This window comes from Oryctolagus cuniculus, chromosome 16 (assembly GCF_964237555.1).
Source record: "Oryctolagus cuniculus chromosome 16, mOryCun1.1, whole genome shotgun sequence".
In the NCBI taxonomy this organism is placed as follows: Eukaryota; Metazoa; Chordata; class Mammalia; order Lagomorpha; family Leporidae; genus Oryctolagus; species Oryctolagus cuniculus.
Window position 1 is genome coordinate 58652729 of NC_091447.1, and position 19596 is coordinate 58672324.

The 19596-nt window shown below is 74.4% G+C and overlaps 3 protein-coding genes across 5 annotated transcripts; 2 read left to right on the forward strand and 1 right to left on the reverse strand.

The window, feature by feature from the left end:
* Nucleotides 1-68: 68 nt before the first annotated feature.
* CBARP (CACN subunit beta associated regulatory protein) lies at nt 69-15097 on the reverse strand. 2 transcript variants are annotated; one of them, XM_051840289.2, is made up of 10 exons: nt 14330-15097; nt 4842-4967; nt 4615-4754; nt 4456-4520; nt 3963-4107; nt 3635-3806; nt 3184-3324; nt 2828-3032; nt 2055-2226; nt 69-1492 (listed from the first exon to the last, which is right to left on the reverse strand). In XM_051840289.2, exons 1-10 carry the CDS (start codon nt 14486-14488, stop codon nt 586-588), a joined length of 2232 nt encoding a protein of 743 aa, XP_051696249.2. In that variant the 5' UTR covers nt 14489-15097; the 3' UTR covers nt 69-585. The 2 variants fall into 2 exon arrangements, with proteins under 2 accessions (XP_051696249.2, XP_051696248.2); XM_051840288.2 differs by lacking the exon at nt 14330-15097 and adding an exon at nt 5305-5511.
* On the forward strand, nt 309-10453 carry ATP5F1D (ATP synthase F1 subunit delta). 2 transcript variants are annotated; one of them, XM_070058463.1, is made up of 5 exons: nt 309-489; nt 8189-8713; nt 8832-8985; nt 9093-9181; nt 9261-10453. In XM_070058463.1, the coding sequence occupies exons 1-5, from the start codon at nt 309-311 to the stop codon at nt 10436-10438; spliced, it is 2127 nt and encodes a 708-aa protein (XP_069914564.1). In that variant the 3' UTR covers nt 10439-10453. The 2 variants fall into 2 exon arrangements, with proteins under 2 accessions (XP_069914564.1, XP_051696263.1); XM_051840303.2 differs by lacking the exon at nt 309-489 and having other exon boundaries at nt 8438-8713; nt 9261-9607.
* Nucleotides 14612-17812, forward strand: MIDN (midnolin). Its single transcript, XM_051840305.2, has 6 exons — nt 14612-14736; nt 16074-16113; nt 16295-16600; nt 16695-16851; nt 16940-17194; nt 17535-17812. Exons 1-6 carry the CDS (start codon nt 14612-14614, stop codon nt 17810-17812), a joined length of 1161 nt encoding a protein of 386 aa, XP_051696265.2.
* The last annotated feature ends 1784 nt before the right edge of the window (nt 17813-19596 follow it).

Genomic DNA, 19596 nt, shown 5'->3' on the forward strand with positions numbered 1-19596 from the left:
GGTCCTCCCTGCCCGGGGACCCCACCCCCGCCCCGGGCACGCCCCAGAGACAGCCAGGAGGCGAGGCCTGCGGTACACATTTTTATCAACCGGGAGAGACACGACGAGGACACTCCAGCGGGGCTGGCGCGAAGCGGGGGGCGGCGAGGGCCGCCCATCTTTTGGCAATAAATAAAGCTGGGGGAACAGGGCCGTGCCCGGCGGCTTCGCTCCCGTCTCTGCCCGGGCGAGGGGCGGGCACCGTTCATGCGGAGGGCGGCGCGGGGACGCGGACACACACGGGGAGGGCGGCGGCCTGCGGCTCGCGCATGCACCCGGCACCGGCACCGGCCGTCCGTCCGGCGCAGTCCAGGCCCCGCCGGCGCTGCAGGGAGGCTCTGCGCATGCGCGCGAACGGCCCCCAAGGGCCCGAGGCAGGGCCAGGCGCACGCAGGCCGCGGCCACGGCCCAGAGGCCGGTCTGGGGCCCGGGACCCAACGTTGCCGACAGGTGTGCGGGGCTGAGAGTCCCCCCTCCCCGCAGGCGGGCCGGGACCCTGCAGCGCCGCGCTGCGCGCGCACCGGGACGAGCGGCCGGGAGGCGGCCTTACGCCGGGCTGTGGTCAGGGGACGTGGGGGCGGCGGCGACCAGGGCGGGGCCGGCGACGACGGGCTCGGCGAGACGCGGCGAGAAGAGTCTCTCATCCAGGCCGACGGCCAGCTTGTCCAGCAAGGCGCCCGAGGGCTCCACGCACAGCCCCGAGCCGCCGCCGCCGCCGCCGCCGGGCTCCTCCTCGATGACCGGGATGGCGGGGTCGTCGCCCGCGCCCAGCGAACGGCCGTCGGGCGGGCAGTCGACGCTGTCGCCGCGGCGCAGGGGTGCGCGCGCGGGCCGGGGCGCGCTGGGGGCCGCGGCGGCGCGCGCGCCGGGATCGCTGTGCTGCCGGCCGCGTTGCTGCCACTGCTTGCGCGCGTGCACGCGGGCGCGGTGGCGCGCGGCGGTGGGCGCGTCGTCGAAGTGCGGGTCGTGGCGCAGGAACTCGTGGAAGAGCGCGTCGGTCTTCTCGTCGACGCTGTAGTCGCGGCGCGGGCGGCGGGGCCAGGCGCGCGGGCTGGGGGGCGCGGCGGGCGCGGGCGGCTCGGCGTCGTCGCCCGCGCCGCGGCCCTCGATGCTGGCGTAGCCGCTGTCCATCTGCAGCAGCCGGCGCGCCTCGCCGTCCTTGGGCCGCGGCGCGGGCGGCGAGGGCGGCGGCGGGAAGGCGGGCGCCGCGCCGCCCGAGCCGGAGCCCGAGCTGTCGCCGCTGCGCACCGAGTCGCGGTCGTTGCCGCTGCTGCTGTGGTCCGAGGCGGCCGCGTGCAGCTCGAGCGAGGCGCGCAGGCTCCACAGGTCGCGGTAGCTGCTCTGGGCCTGCTCGGCGTCCGACTCCGGCGGCTGCTCAGACCCCGCGACGCCGCCGCCGCCGCCGCGCTCCGGAGCTGCGTCGGGGCTGGCTGCTCCCGCCTCGGCCTCTAGCCTGCAACCAGGCCTCGCCATCAGCGCCCGCCCCCGCGCCCGCGGCCCCGCACCTGCGCTTCGAGCAGGCGGCCACCTCCCGACCCCGGCCCTAGCCTCCGCCAGCAACGGACCGGGCCGTGCCGAGTCCGCCCCTGGAATGGTCCCTGCACCCGTCCATCAAGGGTTGGTAAGGACCCGAAGTTCTGCCCCAGAGAACGAGGGGCGTGGGGAGGGGCGGTGCAGTCTCAGAAGGGCCCGGGACCCCTGGGGCGCGGGCAGGCGGGAGGGGGCACGCGGCCCACCAGGAAGCAGCGGTACCCCTGGCGGGCACGAAGCCGCGGCGGCCACTTCGGGCAGGTGTCCCGTCTCGGGCCGTGACCCCGGCCCCTGGCCCGCCCCCCTGCCCTTACCCAGCGTCTGCCCGCGTCCCACCTCCGGTCCATACAGGTCGGCCTCAGCATGGCCACAGGCGCGCAGCTGTCCACAGGGCCGGGAGCACGCTCCCTGGGCCGCCTAGGGGGGACGGCGCGGGGCAGGGGCCCACGGGTCCACCCCTAGCACCTCTGTCTACGGAAAAATACCTGCCGAGAGCGGGGGGCGGGCTGGCCAGGAAGGGTCGCGGGGGCGGGAAGGCGGGGGCGGCGCCGGCCGGCGCGATGTACTGGATGAGCTCTGCCTCGGCGGCGTCCCCCTCTGGCTCCACGCTCTCGCTGGCCGCCCGCTGCCGCTGGAAGTGGTGCCGCTTGGGGGAACCTGTGCAGGGCGGGCCTGTCAGCTCCCCGGGGGCCCCCGGGGGAAGCCGCAGCCCAGCCGCCCTGGCGAGCCCTGGATGCGGGGCCGGCACAGCCTGCCCGTGGTCTTCCGGGGCCGTGGCGGGCGAGACCGGCAGCTGCATCCACAGCCCTCCCGGCCCCATCTCGACGCTCCCACCCTCGGAGGGCACAGGACGGCCTCGCTGGCCATCTCGGCTGGCCCCAGCAGGGCCCAAGTCACCAAGACAGAAGCTTCCCTCTCTGTGCTGCGCGCTGGCCTCTCCTGGCCACAGAACCCACCTCGTCCTCCAGGGGGCAGCACGTGCCCCCGAAGAGGCCTGTGCCAGCGCCAGCTCCGAGCCTGCAGCCCAGAACCCCGCCCGCCTCTTGTCCATCAAGCTTTATGGGCACGCGGTGGCCACAGCCACCCATTCACGCGGCCCCGGCCGCAGGCCTGCAGACGTCAGAGTCCAGTCGGGCAGGCGGCCTTGGCCACTGAGGCCACCCTCTCTGGACCCCACAGTGACCCCTCTCCTGGCCAGCTCAGGGTAGGTGCCGCCCCGCCCCCAGACCCTCGCTCCCCACCCAGGGCCGGGGCTCACCCCTTGTGTCCAGGCTGGACGCCCGCTGGCTGGCCTCCAGCTTCCACTTCTTGACCTTGAAGTAGGGGCTGGCCCCGTCCAGGCTGGCGTGGCGGCGCAGACGGCTGAAGAAGTGCAGCACGGTGCCCGCACCTGCGCCTGCCTCCCCGGGCCCCGCCGGGGCCCCGGGCCCGCCCGCCTTGCTGCTCCTGGCGCTCACATCCAACTGGGAGGGGACAGGAACGGCTCTCAGCGCCCACCCCCGGCTGACGGCGCGGCCCCGCGGAGGCCCAGGGCTGCCCCTCGCCCCGGGGCGGCCTGCAGGATCCGCACAGGGGGCAGAGGGACACCCGCTCCCATCCCCAGGAGTCCCTCACCGAGGCGCCTTCCCCGGAGCCGCTGGACGCCGCGGGGCTGATCTCCGTGAAGTCCGAGGCGCCCACCGCAGGGTTATAGGGGTCACCCGGCAGGGCCGAGCTGGGGCCCAGGGAGCGGCCGGTGAGGGCCTTCCCGGGGGGCTGCGGGACAGAGCCGGTATGGGAGGAAGCAGCGACAGGTCAAACGGTGCAGACAGGCTGCTGGGGGGGGCGTCCACCCCGCCCCCGCCCCCGCCAGGATCCTTCAGCCCCAGGCAGGGAGTGAGGGGGGACACAGCGTGGACACCAGACCCCAGAGCCCCCTGCCCCCGCCAGAACCCCTTGGCCCTGAGACGGGGGGAGCCCCCCACACCCACCAGGACCCTCCACCCAAGAGAAGGGGACAGGTGGCCTGGACAACAGACCCTGGAGCCCCCCGCCCCCGGGCCAGCGGCCACTCTCCCCCGTATACCTCGAATATGGCCAGGCTGGCCTTGGGAGAGGCGGCCGGGTGGGGGGCGGCGGCCGCACTGGCCTCGGCCGAGTCGCATTCGTGAATGGTGACGATTTTGAGCGGCGGCAGGTGCAGGTGTGTGAGGCGGGCATTCTTGAGGTGGTGGAAGTCCCCCTCCGTCAGGGTGTACCTGCCGCGGGGCGCACCTGTCAGCTCCCAGCCGCGGGGGGTGTGGCCCGGCCCCACCCCGCCCCCGCCGGCGGCCTGCGGAAGAGGGGGGCCCCAGCCAGCGTCCCGGTGACAGCACCGCCACCCCCAGGCTGTGACCTGGGGCAGCGGCCCTCACCGGCGGCCCTTGTCCTGGGTCTTCCGGCTCTGCTCAAACAGGGCGGCCTCGTTGAAGGAGACCCGGCGGCCGGTGGAGCTGGTGGACAGGAAGTGCTCCGTCTCCTCGTCCTGGCCCTCGGGGTCCTCCCCCCTGCGGTCGGGGTCTAGAGGAGAGCCAGAGAGGGTGGGCCCCGGGTGGGCCGCGCCTCGTCCTGGGCGGGCCGCTGGGCGGGCTGGGGCGGGCGGGGGCGTGGGCGGATGACCGCGGGGCGGGCCGGGCGGGGGCGGCGGGCACTCGCTCATCCGCTCACACACTCACTCGCTCATCACGCGCCTGTGCGCACCTACGCCTGGGCGTTAAGGAAACAGAGATGAGTCGGAATCGAGCTTCGCCCAGTCTGGTGGGGGAGACAGACAGACACAGCCGGTCAGGCGGCCCGAGGGGCAGGCGAGTGGCCGAGGGGCGGGCGGGCAGCGGGGCCGGCGGGCGGCGGCGGGGCCGGGCGCCTCACCTTGGGCGGGGTGGGTGCCGTTGTCTAGGTAGGTGGTGGTGGTCTTCTCGGCTTCCTCCACGGCCCTGGGGAGGGGACGGCAGGCAGAGGAGGGCGTGGGACCTCCGCAGCCCTAGGCGGCCCCCGCCCCGCCCCCACCCCGGGCGCCTGGGGCCGCACCTGTTAAAGTGCTGGTGCACCTGCCAACAGCGCTTACAGAGCAGCAGTACGCCGGAGAGAACCACCAGGGTGCCGCCCACAAACAGCGACATCACCACGACCAGCAGCACCGAGTTGTCCAGGATGGGGTCCGGCTCGGCCTGCGGAGCCACGGCGTGGGCGTCAGCGCCTGCCCGGCCCGCCCGGGGACGCCCCGTCCCCCCACCCCGCCCCGTCACGTCACGCACTGTGGGACGGCTGGTGGCGTTGTCCCAGGACGCTGTCAGGGCGACCGTGGCGGCGGCGGCGGAGGTGGTGGTGGCCGCCGTGGCCATGGTGGCTGTGGGCTGCATGTTGAGGCTGGGAGGAGTGGCCTGGGGGTGGGGGAAGACGGACAGGGCCCGCTCAGCTGCGGCGTGGCTGGCTCCTCCCCGCGGGGAGCCCCTGGGAGCAAGCGCCCCTCTTCCCTCCTTGCGGGGTGCAGGGCGGAGACAGGGGGTGAGGGCACAGCCCCCCCCACACCTGGCTCTGGGGAGCAGCCCTCAGGGGGCAGGCGCACGCGGGGGGGGGGGGCAGAGTGCGTATGTGTGCGTGTGTCACACCACCTCCACAGCCGGTGTAGCCGGCCCAGCAAGGTAGGGAGGGCTGGGAGCCCTGCCCAAGAAAGCGAAATCACCAGGAGCAATGGGGAAACTGAGGCGGGAGGCTCACTCGGGCAAGACCCCTGGCGCCCCGTGCACCCCGTGGCGGGCGGCCGGAAGCGGGGGAGGTGGGACCGCCCCAGCCAATTCCAGGTGCGCCCTGGCAGGGGCCCCATCCAATGGGAGGGGGCAGCGCTCCCGGGCACAACTCAGGATGAAGACCCCCCCACCCCGTGCGTCGCCGCCGGTGGGAGGGGTAAGGATGAAGGCGGCGCATCTGCTCCCGGCCCCAGGAATCCTGTTCCCATGGCGACCGGGCCGAGCGCGCCGCGGCGGGGGGCGGGTTGCCAGGGAGCGCGGGGGAGGGGGCGCGGCGCGGGGCCCGCGGCCTCCTGCAGGGGCGGGCGCGCCACGGCCCGCAAGATGGCTGCTGCGCGCCGCCTGCCCGCCCGGCCGTGCGCGCCCCGGGCGGCCTCCGCGCCTGGCAGTCTCCAGGGGGAAACTGAGGCTGGGGTTGGAAGGGGTGGGCTTCTTGCCCGGGGAAGGGGCTGCCTGGAAGCTCGGCCCAGGCGGGGAAGGACCATGGACCGTCAGGAAGCCGAGGCCACGGGGAGGATGATCTGCAGCCCCGAGCCGGCCTGGCACGCGCGCTCTGCCCAGGGACCAGGGTAGAGGCGCCGGCGTCGCCAGCCCCGCGCGCCTCGGCGCGGGACGCAGGCCGGCCCGCATTCCCGGCATTGGGGGAGGGGCCGCAGATGTAGGTCGCGAAAGGAGTTCAGGCTGGAGGGGGTGGGGCAGAGGCGCGGGGAGGGTGGCCGGGGCCGCCGAGCGCGCCCCTGGGGAGAGCCGACGAGATCCGAGGGTGCAGGGCCTCCCTGGGAGCCCCGCGCCCCGAGCAGGGCTTGGGGGGAGGGTGGCGGGGAGCCCGACGCCATCGCTCGCGCCCGAGCTCGCAGCGGGAAACTGAGGCTGGCGCAGGATGCGGGCGGGGTCCCTTCCCCGCAGGCCCGGCCGGTGGTCCCGATCCAGGGCGGCCCCCCCCACCGCCCGCCCCGTGCAGCCCCGGGCCCGCCGCGCCTACCTCAGCGCCGGGGCGTGCAGCCCATGGGCGGGCGGCGGGCGGCGCTCCCGGCTGGCTCCGGTGCCGCGGAGCCGGTGGAGAATTTATGAATGGAGAGTGCGGCGCGCGGGGGAGGCCGCGCGGGGAGGGGCCGCGCACGTGACCGCGTTGGCGGCGCGCCCGCTCCGGCCCGCTCGGAGGGCCCGGTGCCGCCCGGTCCCAAGCTGGCCGCCCACGCCGCGACCGCCGCCGCGTCTGGCTCCTCGCGCGTCGGCCACCGCCTCCCTTTCCCTTCCGGCGGGGGCGGGGGGCGGAGCCTGTGCGCCCGGGCGCCCCTCCCGCGGCGGCCGAGTCTCCGCCCCCGGTGCCCAAGACACGACTCACCTAAGGCGGGCCCTCGGGTCCCCAGGGGCGCTGTGGGATGCACGACTGCCCCGAGCCCGGGGTCCCTAGCGCCCGGCCGGGTCGGCCAGGGGCGCACCGCCGGGACCTCGGACGACACCACTTTCCCCAGCCCCGGGGGCCCCTGTGCTCCCCCCGGGATCTGTCCTGGGCTCGCCACGGCCGACGGCCTCTCTGCCCCCCCTCCCCGCCACACAACAGCACACCAAAAACACAGCTACCCCAAGAGGCCCGGGCTCGAACTCGCGGCCCCGGAGGCCTGGCCTCACGACCGCACCTGCCCAAACCTTGCTCCGGCCTCTCTCTCCTAGAGCAACCGGCCCCCACCGCCTCGGAGCTGCAGAGGCCGGCAACAGGCTACCAGCTGGCCGGGGCCAGGCCATGCCGGACAGCGCGCAGCGCGCCCCCTCCCCACGCGGCTGCTCGCGGGCCCGACTCAGCCCCACGGTCCACCACCGCGCCTCCCGGGTGTTTCCCGCACTGCTGTGGGCCCGGGGGCAGGCACTGGGTGGCTGGGCCGTGGGCTCAGTCCGCAGCTGGGAGCGCACCGAGAAGTGCTTGTCTGAGCGCTCAGGTGGACTGGACCCCCGAGGGGAGGGAGAAAGGGGTGTGCAGACTGCACGGGGCGGGGGTCGCGAGGAGCCTGGGGTCCTTCCGGCCAGGGGTGGTGGACGCACTCGGCCGGGCCGGACTTCGGCGGAAACACCCAGTGCGTGAGGCCTCAGAGTGGGCGCTGCTGGCTGCGGGAGCCCCGGGCTGGCTCAGAACACTGGGGTGGGGAGGGCGCACAAGGCCAGGCAAGGCGAGGAGGGTGCCCCTCTTGGCCGGCCGGGGCCCCTCAAGCTGCCCGAAGTCAAGGAGGTGGGAGCGCGCAGCCCGAGCTGTGGGGGCCCCAGCAGTGCACGGCAGGCTCGGGCTCACGTCCGAGGTGCACCTGCAGGTGCGGGCCCACGCGTGACCACGACCCTCCCTGCCTCGCCGGGGCGCGGGCCAGGCCGTCTCCGCGGGGAGCTACCCCCGCCCCCACAGCGGACCCCGCCGAGTACCCCAGCCCGGGGGGAGGGGGGCCGGGGCCGGCTCAGGGCTGCGGAGCTACGCGAGCGCGGGGGCGGGCCGGTGACGTCATGCCCGCGAGCGAGGCTGCGCGGGACGCGGCTGACGTCAGCGGGGACCCGCGCCGCCCGCGCACGCGCTCCTGCGTCAGCGGCGCGCGGGGGCGGCGGCCGCGCGGGGGCAGGAGCGCAGCGAGCGCATCTCCGGGCTGCGGGCGCCCCCTGCCGGCGCCGTGGGCCGCAGCACCTGGAACGCGCGCACCTGCACCTGCCGCCGCGGCCCACGGCGCCCCCTTCCCCTGCTCGCCTTCGGCCCCTCCTAACATCGCACGATGTCGGGCGCCACTCAGCCGGGGAGGGGGTGGGTGCCAGTGCTTGGTCCTAATCACGCACGGGCCTTTGTTTTAAAAGATCTGTGCGCTTGTCTCTCGGAGCTATAGATTCATGCACCAGGCGGACTACTCGTTTGCATCACTGGCCCGCTCCAGAAAGGGCAGACGTCGGGAAACTGCCATCCCGAGGTCCCCATCCCGTGCAGGACCGTCTAGCCGCCCCGCACCTGGCCCTCGGGCTCCCCCGCCGCCGCGGCCGGAGGAAACTACAACCCCCAGCACGCTCCGCGGCACATGACGTCAACACCGCGCGCCACCCGTCGGGAGTCGTAGTTCGCGCATGCGCCGTTTCGGGAACTCCTGCTCCCAGACGCCCCTGCGCGTCGTCCTCCTCGCCCTCCAGGCCGCCCGCGTCCGCCGCAACCGCTGAGCGCCCGTTGCCCGCCTTCGTTCGCCGCCCGCCGCCCGCCTTCGTTCGCCGCCGCCGCCGCCATGCTGCCCGCCGCACTGCTCCGCCGCCCGGCTCTGGGCCGCCTGGTGCGCCAGGCACGCGCCTACGCCGAGGCCGCCGCTGCCGCGGCCCCCGCAGCCGGCCCCGGCCAGATGTCCTTTACCTTCGCCTCCCCGACGCAGGTCTGGACGCCGCGCCCCGGCCCCGCAGCCCCCGGCCCCGCCGCCCCCTCCCCGGCGTCGCCCCCTCCCCGCCGCCGCCCCGGCGTCGCCGCCTCACTGCCCGCCCCGTCCCCCCCAGGTGTTCTTCAACGGCGCCAACGTGAGGCAGGTGGACGTGCCCACGCTGACCGGCGCCTTCGGCATCCTCGCGGCGCACGTGCCCACCGTGCAGGTGCTGCGGCCCGGGCTGGTGGTGGTCCACGCCGAGGACGGCACCACCTCCAAGTACTTCGGTGAGCGCGCGCGGGGGCCGCAGCGCGGGGGCGGGGGCGGGGGCGCGCGGGTCCACGCGGGTCCACGCGGGGCGCGGCCTCAGCCCGGCCTCCCCCGTGTCCCGCAGTGAGCAGCGGCTCCATCACGGTGAACGCCGACTCCTCCGTGCAGCTGCTGGCCGAGGAGGCCGTGACGCTGGACATGCTGGACGTGGGGGTGAGCGTGCCCGGGGCCGGCCGCGGGGAGGGGGGGCGTCCCGGGCGTCCGGTGCTCACCCCGCCCCCCCCCCCCGCAGGCTGCCCGCGCGAACCTGGAGAAGGCGCAGTCGGAGCTGGCGGGGGCCGCGGACGAGGCGGCCAGGGCCGAGGTCCAGATCCGCATCGAGGCCAACGAAGCCCTGGTGAAGGCGCTGGAGTAGGCGGGGCCCGGCGCGCTGCAGTCGCCCCCTGCGTCTCGAACCTCGTGGGGGGCCGCAAGCTCCCCCAGACCTCGGACGGGCCGGGGTCTGTCCTCTGGTGGGGGGTCTCCTCGCAGCCCCTTCCCCAAGCTGACCGGTGGCACAGCCCGCCTTCCATTAAACACCGGCGGCCGGCCTCGTGTGAGCGGGTGCCGTGGCTGCCGCCCGCGCTCTGCGGCCCCCACGCCTCTGTCCTCTCCCTGTGCTGTGGGGTTGGGGCCCCTGGGGGGGCGGTGATGGGGTGGGGGCGTGGCCGCCAGGCGGACGGGCTGACTCCTGCGCCCTCTGCCCGGGCTCAGCCCCAGGCTGGCGGTGTGGCCAGCAGGCGAGGCCCCGCCCGCTCCCACGGAAGCCCCGCCCCGAGCCCCCGTGGCCGGCTCCCCGGACCCCACTGGTGTCGGCCCCGCCGCGAACGCAGGCCCGCGACCCCAAGGCTGCGGCCGGGTCCCACCGGGGTGCCGCCCCGGGACTGGCCACGAGGGGGCGCCTGGCTGGGTGTGCGGAGCGCTGAGGTCAGACTGTGTCACAGCCCCGTGCAGGTGACTCCCCAGGGACGCCCCCGCTTCCCCTGCCCGGACCCCCCACTTCCCGTCCCCCATCCTGGTCTGGCTGCTATAAATAAGACCAAGGACACAGCGCTGGGGCCTGGCAGGGGCCCAGGACCGGCGTCCCCACACTGCCTCGGCTCCACGCGGGGCCACGCGCCCGGCTGGTGTGGGTCGGTGCTGGCCAGGCTGCCCTGGGGCAGGAGGCAAGACCCGGCTGGGCGCTTCCACCTGGGGGGGGGGGGGCAGGTGGGAAACAACCAGGACTCCCTGGGCGTCAGGTCGTGGGCTCTGGAACCCTGGCCCCCGCGACCCCCTGCCCGGAGCTCGCCCAGCCTCTGCCTGCCGGGCAGCCCCGGTGTCATCTGGCTGCCCACCCCAGCAGTAGCCTCCCCCCCACAGTGTGGCCAGCAGGGGTCGCCCAGCACGCCCTCTGCCCCACCCCCACCCTGTCTCACTTGCTGGGAGTAAGACCCCTATTCCTGTCTCAAGCCCCCCCTCAGTGTTTTCCCACCCTCTGGCTGCCCTGCGCCTGGGGTGGGGGAACCTGGGAGGGGCTCCAGGGTGGGGGCGGGGTGGCCAGGCCAGATAAAAGGAGAAGGCAGATAAGTGGACAGCAGGTGGTGGCCTGGAGCCCCACAGGGGGGCAAGACAGCCCCCGCCTCCCGGGCCGTCCCCAGGAGCAACGCCCAAACTGGGTGGCTGTCCACCCCGGAGGCGGGGCAGGGCCACGTGTGCATGCGTTTGTGGCCCGGGAGAGGCCCCCACGCGGGTCCGCGTCCCAGGGCCGGGACTGCCGGGGAGGGGGGGTCTGCTGCCTGCCCTGGCACCGGAGACACAGGCCCAGGGAGCCGAGGTCGCTTCCAAGGCCGGACACGGGCTTGGCCCTGGGCAGCCGGCCCGAGTGCCCTCTGAGGTCACCGGTAAAGGATGCGGGAAGCCAGGCGCTGGCCCAGGCACCCCGCACCCCCGCGGCCTGTTCTGCTGGGCGGCGGAAGGACGCACCGGGCCTGCGGGGACAGGAAGGGGGGACAGGGCCGGAGCCCGGCTACAGACCCCAAGCCCCAGTTTCGGGGCGCGCTGGGGTCTCCGGCCCGGCGGCACGCCTGTGGTGCCCATCCCCTGGGCAGAGTTAGGGGCCCCGGTGACCCGGGCCGGCGGCGCTCCGGGTCCCTGGCCGGCGGGCAGGGGCGGGGGCCGGCTGCGTCAGCGCCCGCCCGGCCCCCCGCCCCTTGCCCGCCACGACTCCACCCCGAGGGAAGGCGGCGCGGATAAAGGCGCGGGGGCCGCCCGCCCGGCCCCAGACCGGCCCGGCCACCGCGCGCAGCTTCCCGTACGCGAAGCCCCCAGGACTGCGGGGACCCAGGACCCTCCGGGCCGGGTGAGTGGGGGGCGGGACCAGGCGCCGAGGAGGGCCCCCGCTCCAGCCGGTCGGAGGCGCGCCACTTCCTTTGTTCTCCGCCGGGGCAGGCAGGTTCCTGAGTGCCTCCGACCTGAGGAAGCCCCCGGAGGTGTGGGGTGGGAGGGGCTCCGCGCAGTCGGCACCGCCCCGGCGGGGCCGCAGCCCCCGCTCCGCCCCCCCCCCCCGGCAGTGACCTTGAACTAGTTGTTCCGGCCTCAGTTTCCCCGTCTGCGCGACCCTCGGCTGCAGACGCGGAGTCTCGCGCCCTGAGAGGGTGCTCCCCCACGCCCGCAGTCTCGTCACCCTCCTTCCCGGCCGGGGGCAGCGCTGCGCCCCCTCCCCCGGGATTCCGGGCGACGCTTCCGCGCCGAGCCGGCAGGGGGCGCGCCGGTGCTGCTGACTCACCGCGGCCACGAGCCGTGCGCGCGGGCGCAGCCGGGGACGCCGCGTCACGTCACGGCTCGGGCGGGCGCGTCTCGGGAACCGGGCCCGGCCCGGGGGCCGGGCGGGAGGGAGGTGGCACCGGCTCGGGCGGGGCTCCCGGCGGCCACGTCACCGAAGGGCAGCGGCCCCGCCCGCCGCGCCGCCCCGACCTCCACGCCCACCCACGGCGCGGGTGGGGGCGAGCCGGGCCAGCGCCCCTCGTTCGGGGACCCCGGCCACGAGGCTTGGGGTTCGCGTTCCCGCTTCCGCTCGCGGGTGCTTCCCGGACGAACGAGGCGGGGAGGTCCCACGACTTCCTGCTTCTGCCGCCCCCTCCCCACGCCCTCGCCGCGCTCCCGGGGACGCGTGGGGGGTGCCACTCGACCCGGGGCCGGGGTCCCGCGCCCCTCCGGGCCCGACCGCCCTTTGTTGAGGGCGCCAGGCTCTTATGAATGGCTCCCGGCGCGGGCGGGGGCAGCGGGGGCGGGCGCGGCGCGGCGCCAGCCCCGCCCCCGCCGCGCTCCCCTTGGTCGCCCGGGCGCCGGGGGCGGGGACAGGGGCGGGCCTCGCTGCCACGTGGGGCGGTGCCGCGGCGGCGTTGATTGGCCGGGCTGCGCGGCCGACGGGGCGTTCCGCGCGCGCTGATTGGCCGGCGCGGGGCCGGCGGAGTAAGTAGTGAATGGGAGGGGGCGGCGGCTCCGCCCCTTGGAACGTTGATACATTATAACTTTTTTTTCTTGTTACTTTCACCCCCAGATCCTCCGAGCGGCGGCGGCGGCTGTTGCTAAGGGAGGGGACGCGCGACCCGAGCGGCGGACGGCACGGAACGCGGCTGGCCGAGTGGGCCCCCTCCTCCGAGACCCTCCCCCGCGCCGCGCCCGGGTCAGCGCGCTTCCCCCGGTAGAGAAGCCGCGAGCGCAGCCCCCACCCCGGAAGGTGCACCCAGGAGCCGCCGCGACCCCCGAGCGCCAGTCGGATTTTTTTTTTGGCTTTCCTTGCGCCGCCGGGACGTCCTCAGGGGAGACCCGCGCCGCCCCCAACGCCCGGAGCATCGCGGCTCGGCGGATTCCCGGACCCGACGCCGGCGGCGCGGCGAGGATTGGCGGCGCCCCGCGGAGCCCAGCCCCCCAGCGCGCGCCGGGGATGGAGCCGCAGCCCGGCGGCGCCCGGAGCTGCCGGCGAGGGGCCCCCGGCGGTGCCTGTGAGCTGGGCCCGGCGGCCGAGGCGGCTCCCATGAGCCTGGCCATCCACAGCACGACGGGCACCCGCTACGACCTGTCGGTTCCGCCCGACGAGACCGTGGAGGGGCTGCGCAAGCGGCTGTCCCAGCGCCTCAAAGTGCCCAAGGAGCGCCTGGCGCTGCTGCACCGGGACACGTAGGTACCGCGCGCGGCGCGCCCCCACCCCCGCGCCGCCCGCCCCCTCGGGCCGCGGCCCCCGGGCGCGAACAAAGAGCGCGCCGCGCGCGCGGAGGCAGGGGGCGGCCAGACGGGGGGCGGGGGCGCGCCGCGCGCTCTCGGGCGCCCTCTGCTCGGCCTTGCCTGCCTCGGCCCCCTCCCCCGCCCGGGGTCGCCGCACAAAGGCGGCGGCGGCGGCGGCGAGGCGCCCGGGGCCGGGCTCCAGCGGGGCCCCCTCGTGGGAATGCAGGAAATCCCAGCGTGGCGCGGGGGGTCCGTGAGCGGCGGCGGCGGCGGCCGCGGGGGGGGGTGGCTGGCAGGGCCGCGCCGCCCCCTCCTCTGCCTGCACCCGCGCCGCTTCCGCATCTGCTCCGCAGCCCCCTCCGCGTCTGGCGCCCCCCCGTGTCCCGTGCCCCGCTTTGTTCTCGCCTCTCCGCGTTCCCCGCTGCCTCCCCTCCCCCCCGATATTTAAATCGCCTCCGGGCCGGGCAGCCCTCCCCCCGCGGGCCTCCGGGGACACGCAGTGTCCATCCCCAGCGGAGGGGCCCCGTGGGGGAGGGGCGCGGGGGAGGGGCTCCTTTGTCTGCGCGGTGGTAGCGGCGGCCTGCGCCAGGGAGGAGGGGGAGCCCAGCCGGTAGCGGCCACGGAGGCGCGCCCAGGCCTGGATGTGGGCGACCGGGGACCGGGGTTGGACGCCGGTGGGCCCTGGGTCTCCGGGGCCGAGGCGGAGCCTCCCCCAGGCGAGCGGAGGACCCCTGAGTCTCAGAGTTGAGGTTCCGGGGGGAAGAGGGGTGTGACCCCGGAGCATGGGGGCTCCCAAGTGGGCGTCCCGCAGGCCCTGGGCTCTGGAGCCGCGAGTGGGTGGGAGCGACTTCCCGGACCCCCGCGCGGCCCGCGCTTCCGCGTCCCCGCGGCCCTCCCACCCCCAGTCTCATCCTCTTCCTTCCTCCCCCCGCAGCCGGCTCAGTTCGGGGAAGCTGCGGGAGTTTGGCGTGGGGGATGGCAGCAAGCTGACGCTGGTGCCCACCGTGGAAGCGGGTCTCATGGTAATGGCTCCGGAGCCGCCCCTGCCAGGCGGCCCAGCCCACTCCCCGCGGGGCCGCCTCCCCGGCCAGGGCAGCGCCAGGCCCCAGCACCCACCTCACACACCTCTTCCTCTCTTTGTAGTCCCAGGCCTCCAGGCCGGAGCAGTCTGTAGTCCAAGCCTTGGAGAGTCTGACCGAGACCCAGGTAAGATCGCACCGCCCCTCCCTCACCTGCAGGGGGAGGGGGCAGCCGCCGACCAGGGCCCGGGGCCATTTGGAGAGAGTGGGTTGGAGTTCCCTGGGGCCTGTGCGCTGGAGGCCAGCTGGGCCCGGTCACCCAGCCCTGCCCGCCCCCAGCCACCTGACCTTGAGGGCGCTCTCTCCCACGGTGGCAGCCATGGGCGGGGTGACCTTGGCCCACGCTCACACCCGGGGCCTGCACACACCCCCCCCACCCCCCCCCAGTGCTGTGGCCTCCGAGAGCCGGCAGTTTCTCCTTTTCGAAATCTTTGCGGTGGGGGCGTGAGGGCTGGTGCGGGTGCCGCCTCTGGGAGGGGGGTGGGTCAGCACCCCCTCCTCCTCTCTCTGGTCTTTGTTCTCCGCCCCGGCGGGGGAGGGGCGGGCACCCAGACAGGATGTTAGAAGAACTCTTCAGTAAGCAGCCGGCGGAGGCCCGGGCTGGCCCCGGCTCGGGTTCCCGATTTTGCTGTCGCCTTTATTCTCCCTTCCTCATTCTCTGGGCCGTGGTGGCTGGGCCACCTCCCAGGAGGGCGGCACGGGCGGGGGGAGCCGGCTGAGCGGCTTCGGCGGCGGCCGCCCCAAGGCCATCGCCCCTTCCTGGCGTGTAGCGTCCTGCCCTGGCCAAGCCCCGCGGGGGAGGAGGGGGCCGTGGGGCTGCAGCTGGGTGGTCTGGCAGCAGGGCCGGCGGCCAGGTGGGGGGGCAGGGCTAGGGGGTCCCCGCAGCTGAGGTGGGGGCCCCGGGTGGCTTCCTGGGCAAGTGCGGACAGGGCGCCCTGACCCCGGGGCGGGTGGGCGTGGGGGCAGGGGCCTGTTTGGTTCTCAGCCTGCCTCAGGAGGGAGGGGGTGCTGGGCTGGGCTCCCCGGGTTGCTTCCCTGCCTGGCACAGAGTCGCACACGCCCATTGCCCTCCCCTGGGAGGAAGTTGTAGGGTGGCGGAAGGGGGGGACCCCAGCTGCTCCCAGGAAGCCACCCTGGGCCCTTCCTGCACGGGGTGTCTGCGGGCCAGGGGGCAGTGCAGTGCAGTGCAGACCGCGCGCGGGGGGGGGCTGCATCTTGCCCACTCCGCGCCCCCCCCCCCGGGCTGCAGGCAGGGAATGTTACGCCAGCCGGCTGTGAGTCATCGGCCTCTGTCACTTCTCAGAAACCTCCCCCCCCCCCCCGCCTCTGGAGAGGACGAGGCTGGCCAGGCCCCAGAATGGGTGCCCAGTGTGGACGGGACACACACAGGTCTCGGGGGGGGGGGGCAGGCTGGACAGCTGTTGGGGCGTTGAGACCCTGGGGGACACCCACCCAAGGGGTCTGGTCAGGGCCCCCTTCTGGCCGCTCCTGGGCCCCTGCCCCGCCCGGGACAGATAAATATTTATCTTCAGAAAGCAAAGGTTAGGAAGGAAAAATTCACCCAGGAATTCCACCCACACGCCGGCCAGGCTGGGTGCCTGGGGTTGCCCCCTCCCCCTGCCGTCTTTGGGGACAGGAGAGAGAGGCGACCAGTGAGGGTTCCCATCGGAGGGCGGTGACCACCAGCTGGGCCCTGCCCCCTCGGGCCCCAGCCTCAGCTTCCAAAGACCCGAGTGGGCCAGGGCGGCCGGGGCCCGTCTGACCGCCTCTGTCCCCCACAGCCCCCAGCAGCGCCTGGGCCGGGCCGGGCTGGCCGAGGAGGTTTCCGGAAGTACAGATTCATTTTATTTAAGCACCCGTGGCACCGACAGGGACCCCAGAGCCCAGAGAGGGGCGGCGAGAGGCCCCAGGTCACACAGCGCGGGGGGGGCCGGGCCGGGCCGGGCTGGGGGCGCTGCGGGCGAAGGCCCCTGGCTCACGGGCCCGCGCTGGTCCTCTGCAGGTCAGTGACTTCTTGTCGGGCCGCTCGCCGTTGACCCTGGCGCTGAGAGTGGGCGACCACATGATGTTTGTGCAGCTGCAGCTGGCCGCCCAGCACACCCCGCTGCAGCACCGGCACGTGCTGGCCGCCGCAGCCGCCGCGGCCGCCGCCGCCCGAGGAGACCCTAGCATCGCGACCCCCGTGGCTTCTCCCTGCCGGCCCGTGTCCGGCGCCGCCCGAGTCCCCCCAGTGCCCGCCAGCCCTCCCCCCACGCCTGTCACAGCCGGCTCCTTCCGGTCCCACGCAGCCTCCGCCGCCTGCCCCGAGGTGAGTCCGGGCACCCCTGGGCCCCGGGGGTCCCCGCGCTCCTCTCTCCCGCGGCCCCCCGGCTCACTGCGCGCCCCCGTGTTCCCGCCAGCAGGTGGACTGCTCCCCCGCCGCCAGCAGCAGCGCCAGCCCTGGTGCCAGCACGTCGTCCCCCCCGGGGGGCAGCCCTGCCGCCCGCGCCCGCACCCCCGGAGCCGTCATCGAGAGCTTCGTGAACCACGCCCCGGGGGTCTTCTCAGGGACCTTCTCCGGTAGGTGGCGCGCCCCAGGGAGGCACGCCCCCCGCCCGCGGCCCCGCCCCGCCCCCTCGCCGGACCTCACGGCCCCTCCCGCCCACAGGCACGCTGCACCCCAACTGCCAGGACAGCAGCGGGCGGCCGCGGCGGGACATCGGCACCATCCTGCAGATCCTCAACGACCTGCTGAGCGCCACGCGGCAGTACCAGGGCGTGCCGCCCTCCCTCAGCCAGCTGCGCTGCCACGCCCAGTGCGCGCCCGGCCCGCCCAGCCCCGACCTCGCCCCCAAGACTACCTCGGCGCCCCCAGCCGCCCTGCTGCAGGGCCAGAGCCAGATCCGCATGTGCAAGCCCCCCGGTGAGTGCCCCCCCTTGGCTCGAGGCCCCTCTGTGAGCGGTGGGCGCGGGAACAGCTGCCCCGCCCGGGGCCGGCAGCTGCGGCCCTCTCCCCGCGTGCTGCCGGCCCGAGAGAAGGAGCCGAGTGTGCTGGGGCACAAAGTGGCCTTGTCTGCTCCCGGGGGCCGCAGCCCCACTTCCTCCCCCCCCTCCAGATGGCACTCGGGGACTCTGTGAATGAGCAAGTCAGGGCCGCTGTCCTGGGGGGCGGGGGCTGGCAGACAGACGCACCTGGGTCACGCTAGCCCCCCTGGGGTCAGGCGGCTCCCCGCGGGCTCGGGGTCACTGGCGCTGTCTCGCAGGGGACCGGCTGCGGCAGACGGAGAACCGCGCCACGCGCTGCAAGGTGGAGCGCCTGCAGGTGCTGTTGCAGCAGCGGCGCATGCGCAGGAAGGCCCGGCGGGACGCCCGCGGCCCCTACCACTGGCCGCCCAGCCGCAAGGCCAGCAGCGGCGGCGGGGGCGGCGGCGGCGGGGGCGGCAGCCCCGGCGAGGCCGCCGGCCTGGGCCTGGACTTCGAGGACTCCGTGTGGAAGCCGGAAGTCAACCCCGACATCAAGTCCGAGTTCGTGGTCGCCTAGGGCCGGCGCCCCCCCCCCCCCCAGGAGCAGCCTCTCTCTGTGTCCAGTCCTCACCGTCCCCGTGGCCTTGGCCTCCTGCCCCCCCTGCGCGCCCACAGTGCCCGCCCCTTCCTCCCTCGCCCAGCGGGTCCCTCCCCGCCCCCTCCCCAGCTCCAAATATGTAGCAGTCTTTCCAGATGGCTGAGACGAGGAAGCCGCCCCCACCCCCTTCCGCTCTGCCTTCCTCCCCCCACCCTATTCAGGTTTTAAGTCAAAAATGTAGATGCCTCATTATGCACTTTACAGAGAGGGGGGGACCCTTCCCGCCCCCACCGCGGACTTCCGGCCTCCACCCACCCACCTGTCGACCCAGGAGCCAACCAGGGGAACTGTGTTCTGCCACGTTTTTTTTTTTTTTTCTCTCTCTTCGGTTTCTTTTTCCATTTTCCCTTTTTCTTTAGACAAGCGAAGCTGTTTCAGGGGGCTGCCTTGGGTCGGGCCAGGGTCAGCGACCCTTCCCTGCGGGGAGCAGGCCGCCCCCCCCCGGGGGGGCTGCGGGGGTCCCTGATGCCCACCCGCGGCCTCCGCCTGTGTCCCCGGCCTGGCTGAGCTTGGGTATTTATAGACTATTCGCTTTCTGACTGAGCCAATGGAGGTTGGGAATCTGGCGAACGTGGGAGAGAAGTGGCTGGGGGGGGGGGGGTGACGGAGCCCCCCCCCCCGCGCCCCCTCCCGGCCCAGCCTGAGGGATGTGAGACTGTGGTCTGGGGTCCTCCCTGGAGCGGATGGGAGCTGTGGAAGCCCTGGCGACACTGTAGCATTAGCCCCCTGAGGGGGGGTCCGCTGCTGGTCTGACTTGGACCCTCCCCATTCCGGTGCCCGAGCCCTGGGGGGAGGGGTCGTCGGCCCCTGGGGCAGAGGGATAGACCCCCCCCGTTGGGGGTGGGTTCTCTGTGGGTTCCCCCCCCCTTCACTTTTGTTTGTTGATGATGATGGGTCCTGCCCACCCCTGTCCGTCTCCAGGCCCCTTTGTAGGTGACCCCAGTCCTCACCCCCACCGCGTGTCTCATGGTTTCTGAGGATGTGAACTTAATGTGTTAACTGTAGCTCTGTAAACTCGTGTGGGGGGTGGGCGGGGAGGGTCGCAGACAGTGCAGATGGAGGGGTTGGTTTTTTTGTTTTGTTTTTGTGTTTTTTTTCCAAAAAAAAAAAAAAAAGGAAGAAAAAAAGCAGGGGCGGGTTTGTTTTTGAAGAACTGTCTTGGATACCTATTTAAACGTGTGTTGTGGTGTTTTATGACGATTTTTAAATATTCTGCCTGAGGGGTCCCCCACCGGGGGGGGGGGTCGCCCTGGGAGCCTGCTGCACACTAGGGTCTCCAGGAATAAAAGCAGCCGCAGGACAAGCGCAGCCTGGTCGCCTGGGGTGGGGGATGAGGCCCCCAGACGGCTCCCACCCCCCACCCCTCCCTCCCGGCTTGGGGGCTGAGCAGGAAGCTACAGGGTGGAGGAGGGAGGGCCCGGCCACTTCCTGGTACCCAAGGCCGGAAGTCCTCCGGGGTGTGGGGCAAGGGCCTGGCCTGGCTGCTCGCTGCGTGCCCTGGGTGGGGCCTGGGACACCCGTGGATCTCGGTTCTCAGCCGCGGGTGGGGGTGGGGAAGTCTCCCCACGGGCCAGCCTGGGGCTGTGCCACTGCGGGGTCTGGGGGTCGCCCTGACCGAAGCCCCCAGGAACCAGGGCTGAGGTCGCCGCAGCCCAGTGCCTGGGGCTGGCGTCCAGGCCTCCGGGCTCGGTGACCTCTCCTGC

Bases quoted from the DNA above. Each gene is read 5' to 3' on its own strand.
- ATP5F1D (XM_070058463.1), top strand. From the start codon at position 309: ATGCACCCGGCACCGGCACCGGCCGTCCGTCCGGCGCAGTCCAGGCCC. The intron at 8,986-9,092 runs GTGAGCGCGCGC...CGTGTCCCGCAG, and splicing joins CACCACCTCCAAGTACTTCG to TGAGCAGCGGCTCCATCACG. The intron at 9,182-9,260 runs GTGAGCGTGCCC...CCCCCCCCGCAG, and splicing joins TGGACATGCTGGACGTGGGG to GCTGCCCGCGCGAACCTGGA.
- CBARP (XM_051840288.2), bottom strand. From the start codon at position 5,511: ATGCGCCGCCTTCATCCTTACCCCTCCCACCGGCGGCGACGCACGGGG. The intron at 4,968-5,304 runs GTGAGCCTCCCG...CCCCACCCCCAG, and splicing joins GCGCCAGGGGTCTTGCCCGA to GCCACTCCTCCCAGCCTCAA. The intron at 4,755-4,841 runs GTGCGTGACGTG...GTGGCTCCGCAG, and splicing joins ACGCCACCAGCCGTCCCACA to GCCGAGCCGGACCCCATCCT.
- MIDN (XM_051840305.2), top strand. From the start codon at position 14,612: ATGGGCGGGGTGACCTTGGCCCACGCTCACACCCGGGGCCTGCACACA. The intron at 16,601-16,694 runs GTGAGTCCGGGC...TCCCGCCAGCAG, and splicing joins CCTCCGCCGCCTGCCCCGAG to GTGGACTGCTCCCCCGCCGC. The intron at 17,195-17,534 runs GTGAGTGCCCCC...GCTGTCTCGCAG, and splicing joins CCGCATGTGCAAGCCCCCCG to GGGACCGGCTGCGGCAGACG.